The 25,650-nt window shown below is 57.0% G+C and overlaps 2 protein-coding genes across 4 annotated transcripts in view; both read left to right on the forward strand.

Annotated features, from left to right (window-relative positions):
- FLYWCH1 (FLYWCH-type zinc finger 1) overlaps nt 1-16,976 on the forward strand; it is a 32,218-nt gene extending 15,242 nt beyond the window's left edge. Inside the window, exons 3-11 of one of the 3 annotated variants that reach the window (XM_028145706.2) lie at nt 1,508-1,608; nt 2,378-2,804; nt 3,055-3,495; nt 4,710-5,138; nt 5,270-5,533; nt 9,219-9,482; nt 10,423-10,695; nt 11,566-11,638; nt 15,966-16,976. In XM_028145706.2, the coding sequence (XP_028001507.2) occupies nt 2,480-2,804; nt 3,055-3,495; nt 4,710-5,138; nt 5,270-5,533; nt 9,219-9,482; nt 10,423-10,695; nt 11,566-11,638; nt 15,966-15,978 (2,082 nt within the window). In that variant the 5' untranslated portion in view covers nt 1,508-1,608; nt 2,378-2,479 and the 3' untranslated portion in view covers nt 15,979-16,976. The remainder of the gene's footprint in view (nt 1-1,507; nt 1,609-2,377; nt 2,805-3,054; nt 3,496-4,709; nt 5,139-5,269; nt 5,534-9,218; nt 9,483-10,422; nt 10,696-11,565; nt 11,639-15,965) is intronic. The other 2 variants (XM_028145709.2, XM_028145707.2) reach the window with 2 other exon arrangements.
- A 3,402-nt stretch (nt 16,977-20,378) lies between these two features.
- On the forward strand, nt 20,379-24,971 carry KREMEN2 (kringle containing transmembrane protein 2). Its single transcript, XM_008141675.3, has 10 exons — nt 20,379-20,547; nt 21,194-21,372; nt 21,623-21,797; nt 22,466-22,557; nt 22,655-22,779; nt 22,986-23,139; nt 23,405-23,737; nt 23,804-23,929; nt 24,014-24,110; nt 24,394-24,971. The coding sequence occupies exons 2-10, from the start codon at nt 21,240-21,242 to the stop codon at nt 24,602-24,604; spliced, it is 1,446 nt and encodes a 481-aa protein (XP_008139897.2). The 5' UTR covers nt 20,379-20,547; nt 21,194-21,239; the 3' UTR covers nt 24,605-24,971.
- Nucleotides 24,972-25,650: the final 679 nt, after the last annotated feature.

Below are 25,650 nucleotides of genomic sequence, written 5' to 3' on the forward strand. Positions count from 1 at the left end.
TCAGGGCCAGGTCCCAGGAGGGCAAGGCTTTCCACCCCCACAGTGAGTTCCTGGCACACTCAGGTTACACAGCGAGGATCCATCTGGGCTGGAGGCCAGTCCAGATTCAAGACCACAGTGCAAAGGGCCTGCATAACGTTACGGGAGAATTTGTGGTCATTAAACAGTCTACGATGTGAGGGCCTTTAATGGTTGAGAATGGGAACTGTCTATCAACCAAATTAAACTCTAGTCCATGGAGGCCTTTCCACAGCCGATGGTCAGCCATAGCTCAAGGTCTTTTGTTTTCCACTTCCTTTGAGACACAAGGTCCTGAATTTAAACCGCAGTTTGAGTTGAGAGGATCGCAGTGTCTCCTGGTAACGCGCACAGCTCCACAGGAGCGCGGGGTCTTTGCCGTGCTGACCCCCGCAGGTCTTTGTTGGTCATGTCCACCCAGCTGACCTGGAGGAGGCGGGGCTTCGGCGCCTGACCCTCTGAGGCCCAGGCGGTGGGTGTGGGTGGCTCCCTGCAGCCTTCACCCCGCTGCGTGGCGGGGACCTCCTGCCCAGTCCTGTGGGAACGTGCATGCTAGCTGGGCGGTGACTTTGGCCTGAGTGAAAGGCCTTGTGTGGAAGGGAGGGCCGGCTTCTCTGCGCCTTTTCATCCTGTCGGTGGAGGCCGTAGGGAAGGCAGGAGGGGAGGACTTGGCGTTGGGGACCTGCCACTTTGGTTCAGGGACCCTTCAGAGACGGGGAGCTTGCGAGCCTTAGGGGCGGACTACGGGTGGAGGGACCCGCGCCGGAGCCAATCATACGCAGCGGGCGGCCTGTAGGCGGGGCCTCAACTGCTACCCTTTCCTGCCCCGAGCTGCCCGGCCCAGGGACGTGCGGGCGGGGTGGCTTGCTGCTGCCAGGCCGTGTCCCCCGGGTCCCCACCCCCCCTCCCCCCCAGCGCTTTGTGGGGCAGGATGGACAGGGCGGGAAAGGCCCACATGGGAGGGAGAACCAGAGATTGGCTGGTCTGGGAGGAGCTGGACCGGGGAGAGGGGAAGGGGTGAGGGATGACATCGCAGGAGGTTAGGCAGGGACTCCTACCAGATGTCTGGTACCTGGAGGATTTGTTTTTCTGGGTCTCGCCCATCCGGACCGGGCTTCGCTGCTGCCGAGGCTGGGCAAGCATGTAGCACAGAGGGAAGCTGGGGAATGCAGGGATCCGGGCCCTGCACTTGGGTTGACCAGGGCTTGGGGAGCTAAATGTGGGCACCAGCCCAGGGAACCTCCTAGTAGGAAAGGGGAACCAGGAGGAATGGGAACCACAGAACTTGGGGTGGGGATGACCGCTCACAGTGGGGAAGCCGAAATGTGAGGCGAGGCAGCAGTCTTGTTTCTGGACTGAGAAATGGGAAAGACCCACAATGTGCCCCCCACCCCCAGTTCCGCAAGACGACAGATCACCCCACACTGATGTCCCTGCCCAGGTCTCCAGGACACCCTGGCCCCACAGTCCATTCTTCCTGCTTCTCCAGGCCAGAAGCCAGGGAGCCCTCAGTGACCACGGATCCTCCGGACAGCTTCGCAGCCTGACCCCGCCCCGCTGCGGCAGCGCCAGCACCAGCTCCAGCACAAGGTCGCTGCCTTCATGGGGCCCTGGCACCTCCTGAGCGCTGGGTGGCCCCGGCCTCCCGCCTGGGGTGGGCACAGGATCTAGTCGTGAGTCCAGAGGGTCACGCCTCTCAGGGCCAGGAACTCTGTGGTCTGCAGAGCGTCAGGGTGAAAGGGCGCTGGGAACGCTGGGAAGGTCAGTGACCTGAGCTCATGTGCCCAGTGCTGGTCGCTGATGCTTGGTGCTCAGGAGCACCAGTGACTGTCACCCTGGACAAGGTGTGCCGGGCGCCGTGGGGAGTGGGCTCCAGACCTCCCTCAGCTAGCCTCCCAGCTCTGCCGCTCCCTGGCTGTGCTGGTCGCCCTGGCAGGCTCAGTGTCCTCACCTGCAACCTGGGTCAGTGAGAATGGCGGACTTTCATCACATGGGGCTGGAAGGTTAAATGGACAAACCCATGAAACACTTCGCCCTGTGGGCCTCAGTTCATAGTAACTCAGTTACCAGTATCTTAGTGCCCTGATAGCCCCCCCAAACTAACCCCCCCCCCCCAGGCCCTGCCCCAAGAGCCTTGTATTTGGCACATTCACACGTGGAAAAAGTGAGCTTGGGATGAGGGAGGTGACATACTCACTGTCGCCAAGAGAGGAACTGGCCCAGCAGAAGCACCGGCCTGGGTTTCTCCAGATCCTTTCGGGTCCTGGCCTAGCCTAGTGCCTCGCTGCCCTACCTGCACCCCGGATCCATTCTCCTGAGCCCAGGCTTCTCCACTGATGGGGTCTGCCTCCTCCCTTAGGACAGACACCCTGGACTGCCAGCTTCCTTGCCTGGGAGGAGGAGGAGAAATCCGACAAGTCGGGCCTGAGTGTGCTCTGGGGGACAGGCCGTTGGTCCCAGAATGCCCCTGCCTGAGCCCAGCGAGCAGGAGAGCGAGAGTATGAAGACCGGCCAGGAGCCGTCCCCTGAGACTGGCACAGATGTGGTCCCCGCAGCCCCCACAGACCCCAATGAATACTTCAATCTGGTCCTGGTAACGATCTGCAGTGGGGACGGGGATGGCGTGGACTCCCTGCCCAAAGAAGTGCACTGCGCCATGTCCCTGGAGGTGTCTGGCCCCGACACCCTGGGCAGAACCCTCCAGACACTGCCCGCAGAGGAGCAGGGAGGGCCCGCCCAGCCAGGCCCCCAGCCCCTTGAGCAGAAATGCAGCCAGCCCGACACAGGTGAGTCCCAGCCCGCTGACCCTGACCCTGCATGCTCAGACTGGGGCCTCCGTGCACCCCCCCTTTCCAGTGGGATGACTTTGTCCCATCCCTGCTCCAAGCCAAGCCTCCTTATCTCTAATTACAAACCTGTCCCAGGCTGGTATGTTCTCCCTCCCTGTCCAACCTCGCTCCCCCCAACCCTCCCATCCATGTCCCTGGTGTCATGTTTACTCCATGTCAGCTAACCCAGGCCTCTCCTTGCCCTTAGCAGCCCCCAAGCCCCTGGAGTTCCTGAGGACCCCGTTCGGGGGCCGCCTCCTGGTGCTGGAGTCCTTCCTGTACAAGCAGGAGAAGGCTGTGGGGGACAAAGTGTACTGGAAGTGCCGCGAGCACACGGAGCTGGGCTGCCGCGGCCGGGCCATCACCCGAGGCCCGAGGGCCACTGTCATGCGGGGCCACTGCCACGCCCCTGACGAGGAGGGCCTGGAGGCCCGGCGCCGGAAACAGAAGCTGCTGCGCCTGCCGGAAGGCTTGGGGAGTCCCCAGGTCCCCGGAGGCCAGGTGGAGGAGCCACTCAAGGGGGTCGGCCCAAGGCTGTGCCCCGAGGAGCCAGAGCCCGGCCCAGAGCAGTACTTCCGGCGAAGCCTGTCCATGCTGACCTTGCCTCTCAGGAGCCTGCCCCTCAAGAAACGCCGGTTACTGATGTTTGGTGCGTGTCTCCCACCCCAACTCCACTCTGGGACTGGCATGAGCCCGGGGGCCCTCTCTCATGCCCAAGGAGAAATGCGGGGTTCTACACATTTTATAGAAGGTGTTCAAAGTTAAACTGACTTTAAAAAACATTACCGTGTCCCCGTAGTCATTAAGCCCATAGGATAGAAGCAGAGCTCCTAGCCCAGTGGTCGGCAAACTCATTAGTCAACAGAGCCAAATGTCAACAGCACAACGATTGACATTTCTTTGGAGAGCCACATGTTTTAAACTTAAACTTCTAACGCCACTTCTTCAAAATAGACTCGCCCAGGCCGTGGTACTTTGTGGAAGAGCCACACTCACGGGGCCAAAGAGCCGCATGTGGCTCGCGAGCCGCGGTTTGCCGACCACGGTCCTAAACCAAGGCGTCCCAAGTCCGCGTGGAATTTTCTGACCCCGCAGGGTCTGGTGTGGGGCCCAGAATCACGAGTTTCAATGGGCTCCATGTGATTCTGGCAACCCGGGCAGTTTGGGAAGGTCAGCCTGGCGGGAGAATGTTGAGCTATGGGTCCCAGGTTCAAGTCCCAGCCCCATCTCATGTAGCTGGGTAGCCTCAGAACATTTGCTGAATCTCTGCAGTTTGGGGGGCGTTGTCCTAGGACGGATCATAGTCTAAATGTCAGGGCGATTAGGTGTCTGACATGTGGGCAGTGCTCAGCACTGGCCCAGCATGCGGTGGCTCTGAGGAACTTGTAGACAGAATTTTTGTGCAGTTTTTTTATTACCCACAACTGGGTGGTGGGCTTGGTCCCAAAGGCTGGCTGCCTCCTAACCTGGAAAGGAGTCAACTGCTGTTCAAACAGCTGCTGTTCTGAGTCCCCGGGGCAGGGCGAGAGAGAGGGGCTTGGTTTACATTGTGTATCTTATGGTACCATTTGTATTTTATGGCATGTGCAAGTATAAATCAAAAATTAGATAATATTTTCAAATAAACCCTAAGAAAAAGTATGGCCTGGAGTGAGCGAGGGCATAGACTGTGGAGTCAGAGCCAGCGTGGACCACCTGGGCGTGTGATCTGGGGCGTGGCCGCCTCTCTGGCCCCTTGAGTTGCTGGGTGGGGGTTCCGTGGGACGCATGTGGACAGAGCACGCCTGGCCACACATTCCACTAGCAGCACGGCCTGACCGCCGCCCCTCTGACCCCTGTGACTGCTGGTTCCTTCTCCAACAGAGCGCCCGCCCTTCGAGTTCCTGAAGACCTGCTATGGGGGCAGCTTCCTGGTGCACAAGTCCTTCCTGTACAAGCGGGAGAAGGCTGTGGGAGACAAGGTGTACTGGACGTGCCGGGACCACGTCCTTCACGGCTGCCGCAGCCGGGCCATCACCCAGGGCCAGCGAGTGACCGTGATGCGTGGCCACTGCCATCCGCCCGACATGGAGGGCCTGCAGGCCCGGCGGCAGCAGGAGAAGACCATGGAGACACAGAGGGCCCGGCCAGGCGGCCCCGGGGGCCAAGTGGACAAGCTGCTCCAAGGCGTGGACAGCCTGCTGTACCACAGGGGGCCCGGCACCCTGACTCTCACCAGGCCCCGTCCCAGAAAGCACGCGAAGCCACAGGCCCTGCAGGAGTCTCCCCCCAGGGACCAGGAAAGGGGCCTGGGTGAGTCCTTCATGCCCACTGGCCAGAGCCGGGGCCCCCTCAAGTCTGACATCCTGAGGGCTGGGAGGCGGGAGGGGGTGGCATCAGGCCTGGCTCAGCCTTTGCTGACCACCTACCCCATTTCTCATAAGGAGGCCCTGAGTTCCTGAGGACCCCTCTGGGGGGCAGCTTCCTGGTGCACGAGTCCTTCCTCTACAGGCGGGAGAAGGCCGCCGGCGACAAGGTGTACTGGACGTGCCGGGACCAGGCCCGCATGCGCTGCCGCAGCCGGGCCATCACCCAGGGCCAGCGGGTGACCGTGATGCGAGGCCACTGCCACCCCCCTGATCTGATGGGCCTGGAGACCCTGAGGCAGCGGGAGAAACGCCCTGGGGTCGGCCAGAGGGGGAATTCAGGTAAGACAGATGGGGAGCAGGCCTGGGGACGGGCAGGGGATCAGCCAGCCTTTCCTTTTTGACCCCAACGTCCCTCAGTGAGCACCCTCCGTACCTTACCAGGAGCCCTCTGGAAGGCGTACGGCCCTCTCCTCTTGCTTTTCCCTTTCCTTGCCTCCACTCCTCCACCACCACCTCACCACATTCCCTGACCAGACTCGGGGTGACTCTAGGTAGTCCCACTCACTCAGGTGGTAGTCCTCACCCTCCTGCTTAGACCAGCCCAAGCTGCCCCCAAATCTCCACAGCACGTGATCAACCCAGGCTTCCTCTCCTCCTCCTCCTCCCTTTTCTCTCTCAAGAATTCATAGAGGAGCCCTGGCTGGTTTGGCTCGGTGGATAGAGTGTCGGCCCGCGGACTGAAAGGTCCCAGGTTCGATTCCAGTCAAGGGCATGTGCCAAGGGTTGCAGGCTTGGTCCCCAGTAGGGGACGTGCAGGTGGCAGCTGATCAATGATTCTCTCTCATCATTGATGTTTCTCTCTCTCTCTCCCTCTCCCTTCCTCTCTGAAATCAATAAATATATATTTTTAAAAAGAATTTATAGAGGAAGCTAATTGCACACCGCCAGTTTCTCACTTTTATAGTGTGATTGGATAATACAGTATTGAGTAACAAGCACATCCTACAGACCACGTGATTAAAGACGGACGGTGGTATTTTCATGTAATTAACCAACTACTCTCCTCTAGCTCTTCTCCATAAATATCTATCATCTGCCCTAAGGGAGCCATTGGCAAGGGTCGCAGCCCCTCTCTTTCCATCTTTGTCCGCTGGGTCAGCCCCAAAGGGCCTGGGTTTTGGACTCTCGCAGGCATACACTGTAAATAGCGTGAATGTTCCCGTCCTCGTCTTGCTAAGAAGAGCAGCTTTGGCCCTGCCTCTCTCACTTACCCAGCTTTTCACTCGTGTGAGAGACACCTGCCTCTCTTTCAGAAGTTACCAGTTGTATCATTTCTGAATTAGGGACTTTTTGGCCCTAGAGTTCTCTCAGGTTTTCTGGGCAGTTGATATTTCTGTTGTATTTCTTTCTGACTCTTTTTTTTTTTTATATTTTTTATTGATTTTTTACAGAGAGGAAGAGAGAGGGATAGAGAGTTAGAAACATCAATGAGAGAGAAACATCAATCAGCTGCCTCCTGCACACCTCCCACTGGGGATGTGCCTGCAACCAAGGTACATGCCCTTGACCGGAACCGAACCTGGGACCCTTCAGTCTGCAGGCCGATGCTCTATCCACTGAGCCAAACCGGTTAGGGCTCTTTCTGACTCTTTTTATTCCATTTCCATGTAACTTCTGTGTACCTGGCGATGAAGCTACAAGGCACACGGCAGCCCCGCCCTACCCTCACTCCCAATTCCCAATAATACCGAGCTCTTTCCCTTGTTTCTTTTATATTTTATTGTTTTTTTAGAGAGAGAGAGAAAGTGAGAAACATCAATAGGCTGCCTCCCACTTGTGCCTGACTAGGGATCAAACCTGCGACCTGGGTATGCGCCCTGACTGGGAATCGAATCTGCCACCCCTTGTTGTATTGGACAACACTCCAACCACTGAACCACACCCGCCAGGGCTACCCTGTTTCTTCTGCCATTATCAACTGCTTCTTGAATCTCTAGTTGATTTCTTTTTTAAAAAAATATTTTTTTATTGATTTTTTACAGAGAGAAAGGGAGAGGGAGAAAGAGTTAGAAACATCGATGAGAGAGAAACATCGATCAGCTGCCTCCTGCACACCCCCTACTGGGGATGTGCCCACAACCAAGGTACATGCCCTTGACCGGAATCGAACCTGGGACCTTTCAGTCCACAGGCCGAAGCTCTATCCACTGAGCCAAACCGGTTAGGGCTCTAGTTGATTTCTAATGAGAGAAAGTGTTGGTAAAGATAGAGAAAGATTCAGCTGTTACCCACTGCCCCCATCCTTTCAATGCAGTTACTGCAGTTTTTTTGTTTTCGCTTTATTATATAAATCTGTTCGCGCTGATCTGGGAATACATTGCGATTGTTTCTTCCTCACACAGCTCTTTGTTTTCTGGGCAGTTGAGCAGCTGCTTTATTTGTCCACCTAGTGTTCTGTGCGCCCATCACTCCTCTTCCTCACACAGCTCTTCCTCACCCAGCAGCGGGCAGCTCACCAGGCTTTTTGCTCCAGTCTGGCTGGGGCCCAGCCACCCATCTCCCTGAAGTCCCCTAGCTGGACCCTCATCGCTAGGTCTCTCTTTCCCTTGCTTGGTTTACCCCCTTGTCTTTTGAAGTCCCTCCTCTAGTTACTAGCCTGGCAGGCGTCCCTCAGGCCGCACTTTGAGACCATGTGTGTCTGAAGGTACCTTGATGGAGAGTGTGGCTGTTGGCAGAGCTCCAGGCTGTAAATCCTCCCTTGGTGATATGGTCTCTGTCACTGAGTGACCCACAGCTTTCTGAGGTGATCCTACCGATGCAAGTGAGGGGCCAGTGCCCACGGGGAGGAACCTCCCACAGTGGTCCAAGACTGGCTGCCCCATCCCGGGCTGAGGCATGGGAAATGAGCGAGAAGGGTCCCGGTCCCGATGCACTTCCTTCCTCCCCAGGCGCTGGCACCCTTATGTCGTTGTTCTTCATACAAACAACCCACACGCAGGCCCCTGCGTGGCGCTGCCCTGGACCCACCTTCAGAGGGTCAGTGGCTCCCCCTGCCGGCTGCTTTGCCAAGTCTGTGATCACACGCCCCGGCCCCCCCCCCCCTCCCCCCCAGCCTCTACCATTCTGTGGCGGCGTCTCTGCTCTGCGGCCCTCTCCTCCCCTCTCCCAGTTTCTGTCCAGGTGCTCTGTGCCTCCCTTCCTCAGGGCACATTTCCATCAGGTGCCAGAGGAACAGAAACATGCCCTGAGGTCACCTAGCTCCAGGCCACATCCAGACACCCCCACCCTCTCCAGGGCGTTCTCGCCCCCCTTGACTTCCGCCGTTCTCTGCGTGGGGAAACGGACTCCCGGTCTGTCTCCAGCTCCTCTGCGTGGTCCCTCTCCCTGGACAGAGGGAAGGGAGTTCTTTGGGCAGAAGGGTTTAGCTACCTCCGTCTCAACACATCCAACACATTCACACTATTGCTTGCCTCCTCCTGCTGCCCTAGCGTCAAATCCCCACCCAGCCTGGCTCCCTGGAGAGTCGACTGTGCATTCCACACTATGCCTACTGTACTCTGATTACTTGTCCCCCAGACTGGCCCTCCACTTCTCCCTCCCACTCAGCAGGGACTGCACGGCCAGTGTGCACCCCATTGCAGGCACCTGGGATACGCTGGGAGAGGTAGCAAAGACGCCCCTTTCCTGTAGGCACCATGAGATGGAGGGACAGCCCTCTGCCTTCAGGGGCCTCCACCTCACCAGCCTCTCATCTCCCCTCCCTGCCAGGCTTTGGAAAGGAGCCCCTGGGAGCTAAGGCTAGGCTGGGTTTGAAGCTGGTGGGGTGGGTGTCTGTGTCCTGGGCTCCAGGGCCCTCTAGCTGGGAGGAAGTGGGTACAGCTTGGAGTGGAGCTTGTGGAGGTCACTCCGAGAACCATGTTGCTCTGGGTCTGAGAACAGGGCCCCTCCCCACCTCATTGCTCTGTTCCAAGGCCTGGGCTCCGGGCTCTCCCTCCCCTGACTGCTTCCCCCATTTTCTCCCCAGGAGACCCTGAGTTCCTGAGGACCCCTCTGGGGGGCAGCTTCCTGGTGCACGAGTCCTTCATCTACAGGCGGGAGAAGGCCACTGGCGACAAGGTGTACTGGACGTGCCGGGACCAGGCCCGCATGGGCTGCCGCAGCCGGGCCATCACCCAGGGCCAGCGGGTGATGGTGATGCGCAGGCACTGCCACCCGCCGGACCTGGGGGGCCTGGAGGCCCTGAAGCAGCGCGAGCCGTTCCCCACCCAAGTCCTGAGGGAAGGTTCAGGTGTGGGCGGGCTCTGGGTCCTGGTCTCCCTGCTGGCCTGGCAGCCCCTAGGGCCAACCCCAAAACACAGGCTGGAGCTGCCTGCTAGGACCTCCCACCCATGGCCCATGTCCAGTGTGGTCCAGCCATGCATGTCAGTCTGTCCACCTGGCTGAGTTCCCTGAGGGCAGAGGCTACATCTGGGCTCCCCACTCACGTTGGGCCCAGTCTGAGATGGGTTGTCAGTAAGAGAAACCAGCTCAGACCACTGGAGGAATGCGGGTGGGCCAGGGTGGCATTATTGTGCTTGGCACCCATGGATGAGGCAATGTGCCTGCACCTTGGGGACCCTTTGTCTCCACTCTCTGGGCCTCTTTTGTTTCTGTTTTCCTCTGTCTCTCCCTTCCTCCCACCTCCCGCCCCCCAGTTCTCTTTGGCCACCTCAACCTCAACATGCATGACCTTTCAGTTAAGGTTCTTAAAAGTCTTAAGAGAGTTGATTGGTTGCCAGCTGGCCAAAGGGAGGGTGGTCAGGGAGCTGGGAGGGCTCTGGTGCACACGGTTCAGACCAGCCATGGGCCTCCCAGAATGTTCCAGCTCAGCCCCTGTCCTGGGACACTTGCCATCAAGTGTGGAGTACAAGCCAAGTCAGGAGAGGCTTGCAGGAAACTCGGGATTTGGATGGCTGCGGAGCCAACCTCCCCAGGCAGCACCAGAGCCCTTAGAGACAGCCAGTCTCCACTTGAAGGTGTCAGGGCTGGTGACCCGAGCCCAGGCCCCTGAGGCACAGACAGGGGTAGAGAGCAGGGACCAGAGTGGTCCTGCAGGGGGATGACAGTTTCCCAGGTGGCGCAGGCTGGTGGGAAAAAGGAAACAGCTTCCGTCTCTGGCACCCAGGCTCCTTCCCCTGTTTCCAAGGCCCGGCCCAGGCACCCTACTCACAGCATGATGTTCCTTCTAGGACCCCCCCAGCCTCTGGAGTTCCTGAAGACGTCCCTCGGGGGCAGGTTCCTGGTGCACGAGTGCTTCCTCTACAGGAAGGAGAAGGCTGCTGGTGAGAAGGTGTACTGGATGTGCCGGGACCAGGCCCGGCTGGGCTGCCGCAGCCGGGCCATTACCCAGGGCCAGCAGGTGACGGTGATGCGCGCCCACTGCCACATGCCTGATCTGGTTGGCCTGGAGGCCCTGAGGCGGCGCGAGCGGCTTCCCATTGCAGCCCAGCAGGAGGATCCAGGTACCAACAGGGAGGGGGTGGGGGTGGGGGGGGTGGGGGTGCAGAAGGGATTAAAAAGACCTGTGCGATTTTGGTCTCTGCCAGCCCAAAGTTCAGACACCTTGAGGGATAGGCACTGTCTGCCAGGGCATTTCTGCCTTTCCGGAATTTTCTATCTGTCCTCTCTATTGGCTTCTTCTCCTGAACCTGAAAATACACCTAAATCTGTCCCGTCCTTACAAACTACAATTTTCTCTTTCTTTTATTGAAAGAGGTCTTAATTTTTTACTGATTGAAAATCTGGTGAAAAAATAGAGACCACCCAGAAGAATGTACTAATGTGTGTGCACATGCACACACAGGTATGTAAAGTTTTGCAAATAATGAACTGTGTGAACCAAAATGGGTTCTCTGTACATAAACAGAATATAAACCCAGTCTCTAGAAAGCAGTGTGTGTCTCATATTAATTTATGTAAATATTATCTTATAAAAGACAGAAATGAATCCAAGTTCTATAAAATCACCAAAAGAAACTTGATTTCTACCTAAAACAAAAAAGGAGATTTCCAAGAGAAAGCCACTGGTTTAAACAGGAAGTAGACATCATGGCGTGCCTTTGGCATGGTAAGGGGTGGATCATCTTTGATATCTGGTTGATTCCCAATCTTTTTGATGAGAAGGGATGCAGATTGACTCTGAGAATCTCAAATAGCTTATTTTACCAGGCACAGGTAATTTGGGGCTTCCCAATGACTCCCCAAATCAGCATCATTTTACCTGGTTTTCATTATCCTCAAGGCTTTATCATTACAAGGTGTGTGTCATTGGCTCTAGCAGCTTCAACAAGAAAAAAAATTATTAACCTAGCTTTTCAATATTTTTTCCTTAGAAAAGATAAAACTGCTGACTAAAGTTCAACTGTGCTTCAAGAGTTATTCTCCTGAAAGCCAGCAGATTAATGGGTAATTATACTCGTTATCTAACGCTGTGTCACAAATTAACCCCAAACTTAGAGGCTTAAAATGACAAATATTTACTATCTCCCACCGTTTCTGTGAGTCACGATTTCAGGAGTGGTTGGGCTGGGTGGTTCTGGGTCAGGGTCTCTCACAGGCTGAAGAAGAGGTGTCAGCCAGGGCTGCAGTCCTCCGAAGGCTCGAGTGGGGATGGAGGAAATCGCTCCAAAATGGCCTGTTCACAGCTGTGGGCTGGAGGACTCAGTTTCTCACCGTAAGGAGCCCTCTGGGGGCCACTTGAATGTCCTCAAACATGTCAGCTATCTCCCCCCAAAGTGAGTGAGAGAGCAGAACAGGAAGAAAACTGCCAACGATAGCAGAGTTCTTCTCAAACTCATATAGAACATTCTCCAGGATAGACCGTACCTGGGTCATATAACAAGACTCCATAAATTTAAAAGGATTGAAATCATACAAAGTATATCATCTGACCACAGTGGAGTGAAACCAGAAATCACTAACTAGAAGGAAATGTGGAAAACTCACAAATATATAAAAATTAAATAATACACTCCCAAATAACCAATGATTCAAAGAAGAAATCACAAGGGAAATTAGAAAATACTTAGAAATTAACAAAATGTAGACACAGCATACCAAAACTTATGGGATACAACCAAGCAATGCTTAGAGGGAAATTTATAGCTATAAAACTTATATTAAAAAAGGAAAGATCTCAACTCTATAACTTAAACTTACATGTTAAAACTCTAGAAAACGAACAAAGTAGCCTGGCCAGCGTGGGTCAGTCAGTGGTTGAGCATCAACCTACAAACCAGGAGGTCACAGTTTGATTCCTGATCAGGGCACGTGCCCCGGTTACGGGCTCCATCCCCAGTGTGGGGCATGCAGGATCAATGATTCTCTCTCATCATTGATGTCTCTATCTCTCTCTCCCTCTCCCTTCCTCTCTGAAATCAATAAAAATATATTAAAAAACAAAAAAGAACAAAGTAGCCGAAACCGGTTTGGCTCAATGGATAGAGCGTCGGCCTGCGGACTGAAAGTTCCCAGGTTCGATTCCAGTCAAGGGCATGTACATTGGCTGCGGGCACATCCCCGGTAGGGGGTGTGCAGGAGGCAGCTGATCAATGTTTCTCTCTCACCGATGTTTCTACCTCTCTATCCCTCTCCCTTCCTCTCTGTAAAAAATCAATAAAATATATTAAAAAAAAAAAAAAAAAAAAAGGCCGAAACCGGTTTGGCTCAGTGGATAGAGCGTCGGCCTGCGGACTCAAGGGTCCCGGGTTCGATTCCGGTCAGGGGCATGTACCTTGGTTGCGGGCACATCCCCAGTAGGGGGTGTGTAGGAGGCGGCTGATCGGTGTTTCTCCCTCATCGATGTCTCTAACTCTCTCTCCCTCTCCCTTCCTCTCTGTAAAAAATCAATAAAAATATATTAAAAAAGAACAAAGTAAACTAAAGAAAGTAGAAGGAAATAATAAAGATAAGAATAGATGCCGAAACCGGTTTGGCTCAGTGGATAGAGCGTCGGCTTGCGGACTGAAGGGTCCCAGGTTCGATTCCGGTCAAGGGCACGTACCTTGGTTGCGGACACATCCCCGGTAGGGGGTGTGCAGGAGGCAGCTGGTCGATGTTTCTCTCTCATCGATGTTTCTAGCTCTCTATCCCTCTCCCTTCCTCTGTGTAAAAAATCAATAAGATATTAAAAAAAAAAAAGATAAGAATAGAAATTAAATAGAGAAGAGAAAATTAACTAATCAAAACTTGGTTCTTTGAAAGGATCAACAAAATTGACAAACCTTTAGTTAAATTGACCCAAAAATATTTTTTAAAGGTAGAGAAAATTCAAATTCTTAAAATTAGGAATGAAAGATGGGACACTACTATCTATCTCAAAGAAAAAGGATTTTAAGGAAATACTATGAACAATGGCATGCCAACCAATTAGATAACAGATAAAAAGAAAAAAATTCCTATAAAGACAAGCTATCAAAACTGACTCAAGGAAATCTAAATAGGCCTATAATAAGAGAATGAATTAGTCATTTTAAAACTTCCCATAAAGAAAAGCCCAGCTGAAACCGGTTTGGCTCAGTGGATAGAGTGTCGGCCTGCGGACTGAGGGGTCCCGGGTTTGATTCCGGTCAAGGGCATGTGCCTTGGTTGCGGGCACATCCCCATTGGGGGGTGTGCAGGAGGCAGCTGATCGATGTCTCTCTCTCATCGATGTTTCTAACTCTCTGTCCCTCTCCCTTCCTCTCTGTAAAAAAAATCAATAAAATATATTTTAAAAAAAAAAAAGAAAGAAAAGAAAAGCCCAGACTCAGATGAATGACTTCATTGGTGACTTCTAAAAACATTTAAAGAGCGCCGGCCAGTGTGGCTCAGTTGGTTGACCATTGTCCCATGCACCGAAAGGTTGCCAGTTCCGTTCCTGGTCAGGGCACATGCCGAGGTTGTGGACTTGCGGGAGGTTGTTTCTCTCTTCCTCTCCCTTTCTGTAAAATAAAAACATATTTTAAGAAATAAAATAATATTGCCTTAAATAAATAAATAAAAACATTTAAAGCCCTGGCCAGTCGTCCTGTGCACCAAAAGGCTGCGGGGTCAGTTCCCCGCCAGGGCACGGGCGGGGCTGTCCCTGGGCTGGGCATGTCCCTGGGCTGGGCATGCAGGAGGCAGCCCAGGCAGCTGATGGATGTTCCACTTTCCCTTCCTCTCTAAAAAATCAACAAAAAATAATAATGTAAAAAAACACACAAACATTCAAAGAATTAACACCAATCCTTCACAAACTCTCCCCAAAAATAGAAGTGGAGGGAGAGGACTTTGGGGTAGTGAAAATGTTCTAAAATAATTATGATAATGGCTGCACCACTCTGTGAATATGCTAAAACTGTCAGATTCTGTACTTAAAATGGGTGAACTATATGGTATGTGATTATAACTTAATAAAGCTGTTTGGAAAAAAAAAAAAAAGAGCCCAGCTGGTGTGGCTCAGTGGTTGAGCATCAACTTATGAACCAGGAGGTCATGGTTCCATTCCCAATCAAGGCACATGCCCTGGTTGCAGGCTCCATCCCTAGTAGGGGGCATCCAGGAGGCAACCAATCGATGATTCTCTCTCATCATTGATGTTTCTATCTCTCCTTCTCCCTCTCTTTGCAATCAATTTTTTAAAAAAAAAAACCAACATATTTTAAAAAGCCAAAACTGCTAGGTCACTTAAAAAAAAAAAGAAGAAAAGAAAAAAGGAAGCCCTGGCTGAGTAGCTCAGTTGGATAGAGCATTGTCCTGATACGCCAAGGTTTCGGGTTTGATCCCCAGTCAGGGCACATACATACAAGAATCAATCAATGAATGCATAAATAAGTGGAACAACAAATAAATCTTTCTACCACCCCCCCCCTCTTCTCTCTCTCTCAAAATCAATAACATAAATAAATACAAATTTGACCAGTCAATTATATTTCCAATAGGCTGCTTTCCTTTATTTTTATTTATTATTTATTTATTTAATATTTTTATTGACTTCAGAGAGAGGGAGAGGGAGAGTTAGAAGAAACATCAATAATGAGAGAGAACCATTGATTGGCTGCCTCCTGCACGCCCCCTGCTGGGGATCGAGCCTGCAACCTGTGCATGTGCCCTTGACTGGAATTGAACCCTGGACTTTTTGGTCCGCAGGCCGACACTCTATCCACTGAGCCAAACCAGCTAGGCAGGCTGTTTTCCTTTAAAAAAAAAAAAAAAAAAAACGGGAGGAAGGAAGCCACAGTGGCTTTTTGACCAGTGTCACATCCCGTCACTCTTGCTTTACTCTGTTCATTAGAAGTCAGTCACCACACCCAAGGGAAAGGAATCACGCTCTTCCACTGGGAGTGAGGAACATCAAGGAATTTGCAAACATTTTCTAAAACTATCGCAGTAACAGAGGAAAACTGTCTTTCCTGACAGAATCTTGAAAAGGCCCAGAGACTCCAGAGCAGGACACGGGACTTCTTAGGCATGTTGTTGGTGTTTCCTCCCAGGACACGCTAGTGTGGAAAGCCGGGGATTCCCAGGTTTTATGGCAATGGAGCAATCTCATGTTTTAAAGGAATTGATATGATGTGTGCATATATGTGTGTATAAAAATGGTCTAGTTGGTGGTTTTTCTCTAAGGAAAAGTATTACAGGGATCCTTAACTTTCTATGTTATCTGTTTCTGCAATGTTTGGGTTTTTATAATGAACGTGTGTTTCTTTGTTTTGTTTTTTTTTTTTTTTTTTTTAACATGTGTTTCTTTGTAATCACATAAACCCAACAGCGAGTCTCAGTGAGGCCAGTCTCCTTTCCCACCGGTGTCGCCAGCATCAAGGATGCTCCATGTCTATACAGGACCCTGGCATTTCCCACCAAATTAGCTGCTGCTGGAAAAAAGCTCTTTTTCACTCTTTCAAAGCATCAACAGCCATCACACTCCTCAAGAGGCCTCCCAGGAGGAACACTCTGATGGTGTCTTCATGCAGGCGAGAAGAGTGCCAGAGCTGGCAGCCTGAAGGTGTGCGTGATGTGGGGAAGGCCTGACCTCCCCAAGATCTGAAGAAGCATCTTTTTACAAAGTCTTCCCTGCTCTGCCGCCCCGAGCCACAAACACCTATCTGTTTTCAGAGCGCGAGACTTTGCCAAGGACTTTCTAGTTGGGTGTGGCCCTGCTTTGGCCAGGGCACGTTTGGGGAACTTCTTGATTTTTGGAGCTTAGCTGAACTGCCCTGCCTAGCTCCAGCCACTCAGGTGTTTTCTGGGCAGGTGCCACGTGGGCCTTTGTGCCCCGTGGCCACCTGCTGCTGGAGTGCAGCCATCCCTCACAGTTACAGAGCGGCCAAACCAGAGGCCCCACTACACACTGTCAGACTTCTTTCCCTCACTGTTTTCCAGTTTAAACCCAATGTCCACGATCCCCATGGCAGGGGTCGTTTCTGGCCGTGGGAGCCAGCCCGGATGTCCACAGGAAGTCAGCATGGAGCAGACTCCGTCTGGCTGAGGCCGCAGTGCCCTGGGTCACCCACATTCATCTGAGGCAGGAGGAGAGGCAGACCTGGATGGCGGAGGGGTGCATCTCTTTCTCCAGCCTGGTCACAGCAGAGAGCGGGCCTAGCAGGTCCAGGGGAAGCAGGGGCTGCTGCTTGCTTATAAGGACTTTTCTTTGACAGCAAGGCTCCTGCAGAGGGAGCAGGCCCTGGAGCCTGCCACCCAGCCATGGGACAGTGACATCTCAGTGTCCCTCACTGTCCCTCTGCTTGTTCATTTCCCTCAATAAACCTTATTTAATAACTCACCATGTAGAGCTGGTGTGTATATCCACATCCCCTTTGCAACAACAGAGGCCATCAAAGCCACGCACTCCACGTATCTCAGTGGCACATGGTCGGAAAATGGAGTTTGGCCGGCACCTCACACAGGCAGGAGGTGCCTGGTGAGAAGCACTGAGCCACAGCCATGGCCACCTGCAGCGCCTGCACTGTGCCTCCAGTGGGGTCTGCAGGCCGGCGTCTTCCCTGGTCCTAAGCCCCACAGCTGTCACCTTGGCTGGGCTCTCTGCACCCAGGAGCTGGGGTGCAGTGTGAGAAGAATCTAAAGAGGATGCAGGCCTCTCCTCCTGGACGTTCACATTGATGGAGCCAGCACACCCTTACTCTTCGCCACACCTGCTTGGACCTCAGAGGACAGATGGATGGTCCATGTTGCTCAGACTAAGGATGCCAGATGGACATAAATTTGCACAGTCCCATCACCTTGGGTGGCCCCATGGCCACTTAGCTACTGAACTCCAGAAGTGTCTTCTAAGTCCACTTCCTCCATGGCTCTGAAGCCACAGAGATGTCCCTTGCTCCATCACTGTCACAGAGCCAAGTGCGTAGGGCGGACCCCTCTCTTGGAAGCTGGTGTCCCCTCTGCAGACAGCGGCATCTCAGAGGAGTTGTGCTTTTCCTCCCTCTCCCACTCTGCTGCTAGTTTCCGCCAATAAACCTTATTCCATTATGGCTGCACCACGTGGTGTGGGTGGTGTCTCTGTGCCCCTTTGCATGACAGTCCACATCGATGTCTCAATTATAAAATTTAAAATAAAGTTCACGAGGATTAGTGAAATTATCAACAAGGAACTCAAATTTTAAAAGTGGGGAGCAGTGGCTGGCTGTAGGACAGTCCCTGTCCCCAAGGTTGTAAGGTGAGCATCATAGAAATGTTTCTCATAACCGCACTCCCCCTTCTGGCCCCAGCCCAGCCTCCTGTCCCCGTGTCCTCTGTCAGGAAGACGTCTGTGGGGTGGAGCTAAGGACCTCCTTTTCACTAAAGTCAGCAGATGCTTCTCAGCTCGCCCTCTGGCACTGACCACCTCCTCCTTGATCCCTCCTCTGGGCTCACCACCCCATCCCTGCCTTCCCTCCCAGTCTCCCTCAAGGGATTCTCTGCCCCTCCACCCAACCTATAAGCCTGGAGGTTAGTGTTCTGGAAACTGGACCTCGACCACTTTCAAGGTTCATGGTTTGTCGGTCTGCAGCACCAGCTTGGCCCTCCTTTCTGCAACCAAACCTGTGTGTCCTGCTGCCTCCAGGGCTCTGGCCCTGGGTGTCCGGTGAGCGCCAGAGGCAGGCAGCAAAAGGGAGTGTCTACCTGTTGTCCTCCTCACCTGAAGGCCCCAGGCCACAAGTAGAACCCAGAGCCACCCTTGACATGATCCTGCCTGTCCCTAAATGTCCCATCAGTTGTGTCCACCAGTGCCATCCTGCCTAGTTCTTTTTTTTAAGTAAAAGCTTTATTGAAATACTAGAGGCCCAGTGTACAGATTCATGTACCCATGGGGCCCCTCAGCCTGGCCTGCACCCTCTTGCAATCCGGACCCCTCAGGGGATGTCGGACTGCTGGCGTAGGCCCTATCCCCGCAGGCCAGGCCCTGTGGGGACAGGCAGAAACCAGCAGTCCAACACCCCCCGAAGGATGTAGTAGTGCCCAAAGTGGCAGGTGGCCGTTGAGAAGCCCGAGCCCCGGCTGGGCGCTATGCCGCTCCCGCTCATCCAGGCCCCACTGCAGCTGCCACCCAGCGCCTGGCACCCGAAGGTCAGCTGAGCGGCGCTCCCGCGGTGGGAGTGCAATGGCCGCCAGGGGGCAGCTCCTGCATTGAGCGTCTGCCCCCTGGTGGTCAGTGCACGTCATAGCGACCAGTTGTTTGGTCGCTCGGTCACTTAGGCTTTCAGATAGATAGATAGATAGATAGTCCACATACCATACAACTCAGCCATTAGGTCGTAGCAGTTGTAATTAGTTAAGATGAGGTCATCCTGGAGTAGTAAGAGCCCTAATCCAATGAGTGGATTAGGGCTCTTACTACCTCCCCCTCCCTCGCCGGGGGCATCCTTGTAAAAGGGGAAATTTGGGCACAGACGTGCACACAGGAAGAATGCCATGTGAAGATGAAGGCAGAGCTCAGGGTTATTGATGCTTCTGAGAGCCCAGGAACAGCAACGATGGCCAGGAAACCACCAAAGCCAATCCCGAGGAATGGAACAGGTCCTCCCTCACAGCTCGCAGAAGACTTCTAGCCTCCAGACTGTGAAACAATCAATTTCTGTTGTTTAATTGCCCGGTCTGTGGGTCCCCTCAGCAGGGTCAAGGGCCCTGGCCTTCCTTCGTTGGAGGGTCCGTGAGCCTCCTCTCAGAGCCTGAGTCCTGGAACTGAGCACCCCCTTCCTCTCATCCCACCCCCCTTTGCAGGAGACGGAGGCAGTAGGGAGTGGAGTGGGCGACAGAAGTGCTGTGGACCAAATGAACAATCTGTTTTGGTCCAAGCTCCCTTCAGGGAAGGGACCAGGTCCTCTAATCCCCCACTGGGCCCCATTCTTCACATTGTCCCATCCCACACTCACTCAGGCTGTGACAGTAGGTGGGAGGCTCTCAGTGCACCCCCATCACCCTGGCCCAGGCTGGCGGCCCTGGGACGCTCCCCAGGATGCCACGGAGCCTTTGCCGTGACGGTGCGCACAGGCAGGAAGGAGGAGAGGACCCAGGCCACGGGTGGCTGGCTACCGAGTCACCAGTTACCAAACTCCTGACCTGGCTCCCTCAGGAGGCAGCTCGCGTGCCAGCCTCGCCCCTCTGCAAGCCCTCCTCCTCTGAACGCTCCCCTGTGTGCCACCCCACCCACCGCCCAAGAGCCTGCGTGGGAGGCACTGACTGTGAGGTCTTCTCCTGTCTCATCACAGACAGCTGCATCTTGGCCTTTCTAGAATCTTCCCTGCACCCCCATCTTGGGGGGGCTACTCACCTAGTGGAGACAGGTCCTCCCAGGATGGATAGCCTGGTGTGGACCCGGTGAGGGGCTGGGTGGCTAGACTGAGGGGCTAGGGTTCTGGGAGGGACGGATCCGTTCTGAGCCTCCAGCCACCACCCATCTCCTCCCTGTCCCCTCCCTCACCCTCCAACGCACCTGCGCTGGCCACCCCCCAAGCCCTGGGGGCAGCCGGCGGGCGGCGCTGGAAGATCAGAGAACTCAGAGGAGCTGGGCCCAGGGGGAGGGGGCGGGGAATTTCCCCCCACGCCTGCCCGGGCCTGTTAACCTCCCCCTCCCTCGCCGGGGGCAGGGGGTACAGCTGGGGAATTCCATCGCGCTGCGATGGCTCCTGCGAGCCTGGGCTGGGGGGTCTTAGGGGAAGAAGGGGGAGGAGAGAGAGGGACAGGCTGGGACCGGGGCGCAGCTGCCTTCTTCCCCAGACACCAGCTGCCCCTGCCTGTCCAGGGCTGAGTGTCCACCATTCCCGCCTGTCTGGAGGGTGCCGGGCAGGGAGCTGCACTCCTCCGTCAGGCCGGAGGCGTGGGGCCGTGCAGCGAAGGGCGCGAGGATCTGAAAGCGGGTACGCGTGAGTCTGACAAGTGGCTGGTGACTGAGTGGGAGGGCGGGCGTGCATTTCATTTCAGGGGGCTTGTGAGCGGGTGTCCCGGGGCGTGCGGCCCGGGAGAGGGTCCTGTACCCCCCCCCCTTAGGGTCCGCCTCCACACACTCCCACTGGAACCTGCACTCACCCTGAGAGGGGGAGGGGGAGGCGGGGAGGCGCGCTCCTGGACGCCGAGGGTCCCAGGGCAAGTGAGGAAGGCGTCCGGACCTGCTGTCTTCGCTCCAGTCTCGGGCGGGGCTTCCCGGCCTCGGGGATGGGGGTAGGAGGGAGGGACCCAGGAGGGAGGGACCCGAGGAGGGACACGAGGGGGGCAGGAGCAGCGCGTTGGCTCCCGGGGCTGGGGAAACAGAGAGCGAGGTGCAGCGGGAGGCGGAAGGTGTGGAGGCCGAGGCAAGACCCTGCGCTCCCAGAGGCAGAGGCGGGGAAACCCAGGCCAGAGGTCCCCTGGGCGACCCCAGGAGGGACGGGGCAGAGAGAGGCCTCAGGGGCACAGACCCTGGGAGGCAAACCCCCCCGCCCCCGGGAGCTATTTCCCCGCCCCAGACGGGAGTGCTGCCCAGAGTGGGACGAGGATTCAAGGTCAGAGGACAACGCCTCCCCCCAGGTCGCCTGGGAGACCCCGAAGCGACCCCGGGGGTGGCACAGGTCGTATGCAGGCCTGGGCGACCTCTCCTAGGTTGGGGGCGATGGGGACAGGAGCCCCGCAGAGCCTCCTGCTCCTCCTCCTCCTCCTCCCCATGCTGTTGCCACGCGGGGCCTCGGCGGGGAGCCTGCACAGCCCAGGTGAGTCGTGGCCAGATGACTGGGCCTTGGTCAACACTCCCTCCTCCGCCTCCCCGCCTGGACCCGGGTCCCGAGCCTGGGGAGGGGTCAGAGCAGGTGGCGGGGGCAGCTGAGCAGCCCCAGGGCCCCGGGGCCACCAGGGGCGCTGGCTGCGGGAGCCAGGCAGGAGTTGGCCCCCGTGGGGAGAGAGGGACCCTCAGGATGTGGGGCGAGGCTCCGAACCTCCCAAGGCCCTGCCATCGCCGTGCAGGCCTGTCCGAGTGCTTCCAGGTGAATGGCGCCGACTACCGCGGCCGCCAGAACCACACGGGCCCGCGCGGGACCGGCCGCCCTTGCCTCTTCTGGGACCAGACGCAGCAGCACAGCTACAGCAGCGCCCGGGACCCGCAGGGCCGCTGGGGGCTGGGAGCGCACAACTTCTGCCGGTGAGGGCGGGGCGGGGCGTGGTCTGTTGGGGGCGGGGCCTGAGGGGCGGGGCTTTGTTGGGGGCGGGGCTGAGCGCACTCTTTCGGGCGTGGACCTGAGGCAGGGCCGGGGGCGGGGAGGGGGGCGAGGAGGCCTCCGTCGGACCGGCCCAGCGGAAGGAAGGGTTTGGGGACCGGCCTTAGCCTGCGCGGGGCGCTCAAAACATTTTCTGACGGGGGTCCGGCCGTAGGTGCCCCACTTCTGCACAGGCCTGGGTCCTGAGGGGCCCGCGTGCGCGGGGCCAGCAAGCAGTCTCTGGAGGGAGGGGCACCCACTAGCGGTGACCGAGGGACCGGGGGGTCAGAGACACAGCTGCTGTCTGGAGCAGCAGGGGCCGAGCTGAGCGGGAGCACGCGTCTCTGCGGATAGAAGTCACCACTTCTGCTTGAAAGCGGGGTTCTCAGGGACGGCAGTGGCCGAGGCCCACGGCGCGGCGGGGGGAACACTGCAAAGGCACAGTCCTCGGCTGCACACCTGACACCTGCCCTCGGGGCCCTTTAATAGCTTCCCGCCTCCACTTGGAAGACTACACGCAGGACGGAGAGCTGCTGTACCACGGGGCGGGGGGCGGGGGGAGTTTGGGGTTTGCGGGGAGCAGGATCTGGACCCCCTCCCCGCCCGCCCGCAGGAACCCAGACGGCGACGTGCAGCCGTGGTGCTACGTGGCCGAGACGGAGGAGGGCATCTACTGGCGCTACTGCGACATCCCCACCTGCCACAGTGAGCGGCCGGCCGGGCGCGGGGAGAGGGGCCCGCCTGGGTGCCGGTCACGTCTGAGGGCACCAGGCAGACCCCGCCGCGTCCCCTGCCTCCGCAGTGCCCGGGTACCTGGGCTGCTTCGTGGACTCGGGAGCACCCCCGGCCCTCAGCGGCCCCAGCGGCACCTCGACGAAGCTCACGGTCCAGGTGTGCCTCCGCTTCTGCCGCATGAAGGGCTACCAGGTACTGCCCGCGGGCCGGACCAGCGGCCCCTGACCTCGACTGAAATCAGGGCCAAAACCAACCCCGACCCTGACACCAAACCTTGATACTGTCCTCCTCTCTGGGCCTCCAGTCCGCTTCCCACTTCCGAGCCGACCCCTGCTCCCACCACCCCCCGCGCCCCAGGCCCTGCCCCTGCCCCTGGCGTCACCCCATCTACCTCCCAGCTGGCGGGCGTGGAGGCTGGCTACGCCTGCTTCTGCGGCTCCGAGGGCGACTTGGCTCGGGGTCGCCCAGCGCCGGCCACCGACTGTGACCAGATCTGCTTCGGCCACCCCGGCCAGCTGTGCGGCGGCGATGGGCGCCTGGGAGTCTACGAAGGTGAGGGGTGGGCGAAATGGGGGACTGTGGGGAGCGAAGGCAGGGGGGCTGGGGGCGGGGCCTGAGCAGGGAATTGGCTGAGGGCGGGGCCTCAAGAGGGGACGAGGCCGAGGGCGGGGTCTGGGACGGAGCCGGGTTGGAGGAGGGGATCGGGGTCAGCCTGGGGGCGGGGCCTGGCTGGGAAGGGGCGGGGCTTTGGCGTAGAGCTCCGCCCCGTGGCGTGGCCCGAGGGTCTCCGGGCTCTGACCGCCGGCCCCGCCCACAGTGTCGGTGGGCTCCTGCCAGGGGAACTGGACGGCGCCTCAGGGCGTCATCTACTCCCCGGACTTCCCGGATGAGTACGGGCCGGACCAGAACTGCAGCTGGGCGCTCGGCCCGCCGGGCGCGGCTCTGGAGCTCACCTTCCGCCTCTTCGAGCTGGCAGACCCGCGCGACCGCCTGGAGCTGCGCGACGCGGCCTCGGGCAGCCTGCTCCGCGCCTTCGACGGCGCCCGCCCGCCGCCGACCGGGACGCTGCACCTGCGCGCCGCTGCGCTGCTTCTCACCTTCCGCAGCGACGCGCGTGGCCACGCGCAGGGCTTCGCGCTCACCTACCGTGGTGAGGCTCCGCCCGTCCCCCCTGGGCCTGCCCCCCAGCCACGCTGCCTCACACCCCTCTCCACAGGCGTGCAGGATGCTTCGGAGAACCCGGTGCTCCCCAAGGGCTCGGCCCAGACCCCTGCGGTGCTCCCCTACGGGACCAACGTGAGCTGCAGCCCCCGGCCTGGGGCTCCGGAGGCCACAATGGGGGGTGAGGCAGGAGCTTGAGGAGGGCGGGAGTTTGGGAAGCGGCGCTCTTTGGAGCCCTGTCCTCACCGCACCTGTGTGCCCACAGCCCGGGTCTTCTCGACAGTGATGGCCATCTCAGTGTTGCTGCTGCTGTTGCTGCTGCTGTTGCTACTGCTGTCGCTGCTACGCCTGCTGCGCCGACGGTGCGCACGCTGGGACAGGGCCTGAGGGTGACCCAGCTGGGCAGTCGGGCATCTGATACTTGATGCCTCGGTGCCCAGGCGCGTGGTGGGGGACTGGAGTGGGGGGGTAGGGGGACGGCGGTCTGGTGGGAAGCTGGGACCCGGATGAGGAATGGAGCTGAAACTCCTAGGTTCTTGAGGGACCTTGGGTCTACACAGGAAATCGAGCCTGGGGTCACAGGCGAAGCAGGATGCTGGAGGTGAGACTGGTTGGGTCTTTGGCTGATGTCTGCTCCCTCTCTAGGAGCTGTCTACTGGCTCCAGGAAAAGGGCCCCCGCCCTTGAGGCCTTCCCAGGGCTCTGGGAGAAGTTGGGCTGTGTGGTACCGCCGTCCTGGAGGGGTGGCACTGCCCTGCCCTCCTGGGGACTCCCAGGCTGAGGGTCTAGCCTCGACTTACCGCCCCCTGAGCGCCTCCAGCCAGAGTTCCCTGCGTTCACTCATCTCTGCTCTCTGACTCAGGACCCCCAGGGTCCATTGGATCCTCCAACAGTGTGATGGACACCCGAGACTCTATGCCGCACTCTACCTTGGCCTTCCACTTTTTTAAGGGCAGTTCTGCCTCTGTTCATCTCTCAGAGGTCAGATGTCGGACAAGAAGCATCTGGTACTATTATTGGGAACTTGGCCTAACTCTAGGTGTCCAGATGGTCCAGGCCAAATGGCAAGAGGAATCGGCTCCCCTCCTCATAGACCTTGATAAGGAGCTCTCTGATTTCAGGGTCTTGGAGCCCCTCTGGGGGTAGTCTTGGACTGCTGCCCTAAGTGAAATGTGAGAGATCAACAAAAGTGGTCAAAAGACCAGACACAGACTTTGAATAAAGAACCTATTTTGGTACAGGGCTCTGCAAATGCTTAAGGGGTGGGAAATTATGTTGATGACACTGAAGCAAAGGGTTGGGTGTGTCCATGCAAATTAAGGGCGTTCCACGCAGTTTCTGGGCGCCAGCTGAAATGCAGAGGGCTGAGGAATCGCCCGGCGGAAGGGTGAGTGGGCGGGGCCCTGGAGAAGGGCGGGGAAAGGCCGGCTGTGAGGCTGTGAGCCAGATTAAGCGGAAGAAGAAGTGCCTTCCTGGGCCCCACCTTAGTACGAACCCAGGCCGGGAGTGACCTTTCTTCCCTGGCTTCTTGCCCTCTGTCTTCCCCTCCATTTCCTGCCTGTCCTGGGCGGGCGGAAAGTGTACATTGTGGGCGGTAAAAGAGTGAGTTTTGTTGAGCTCGAAGAAGACTGTCCAAAGGGTAGGGCCTCTCCCGCTGGCGCCTGGAATGTCAGGAACACCCGCAGGGGCCTGGACATCCCGGCGCGCCTTGCTGCGCTCCAGGGGAGCCAGGCCTGTGGGTAGATCATCCCTGGAGTGGAGAGTGCCGGCTCTAGACCTGACCTGTCCGAACGGCCCGGGTTGGCAGCACCTTGGACAGAGCCCAGGCTGCGGGGGTGGCGTTGGGTGTGGGGCGGTGCTGGGGAGGGTGGGCGCCCAAGGGTGCGTTGACCTGGGAGTAGTT

Source organism: Eptesicus fuscus, chromosome 4 (genome assembly GCF_027574615.1).
Source record: "Eptesicus fuscus isolate TK198812 chromosome 4, DD_ASM_mEF_20220401, whole genome shotgun sequence".
Taxonomy (NCBI): domain Eukaryota; kingdom Metazoa; phylum Chordata; class Mammalia; order Chiroptera; family Vespertilionidae; genus Eptesicus; species Eptesicus fuscus.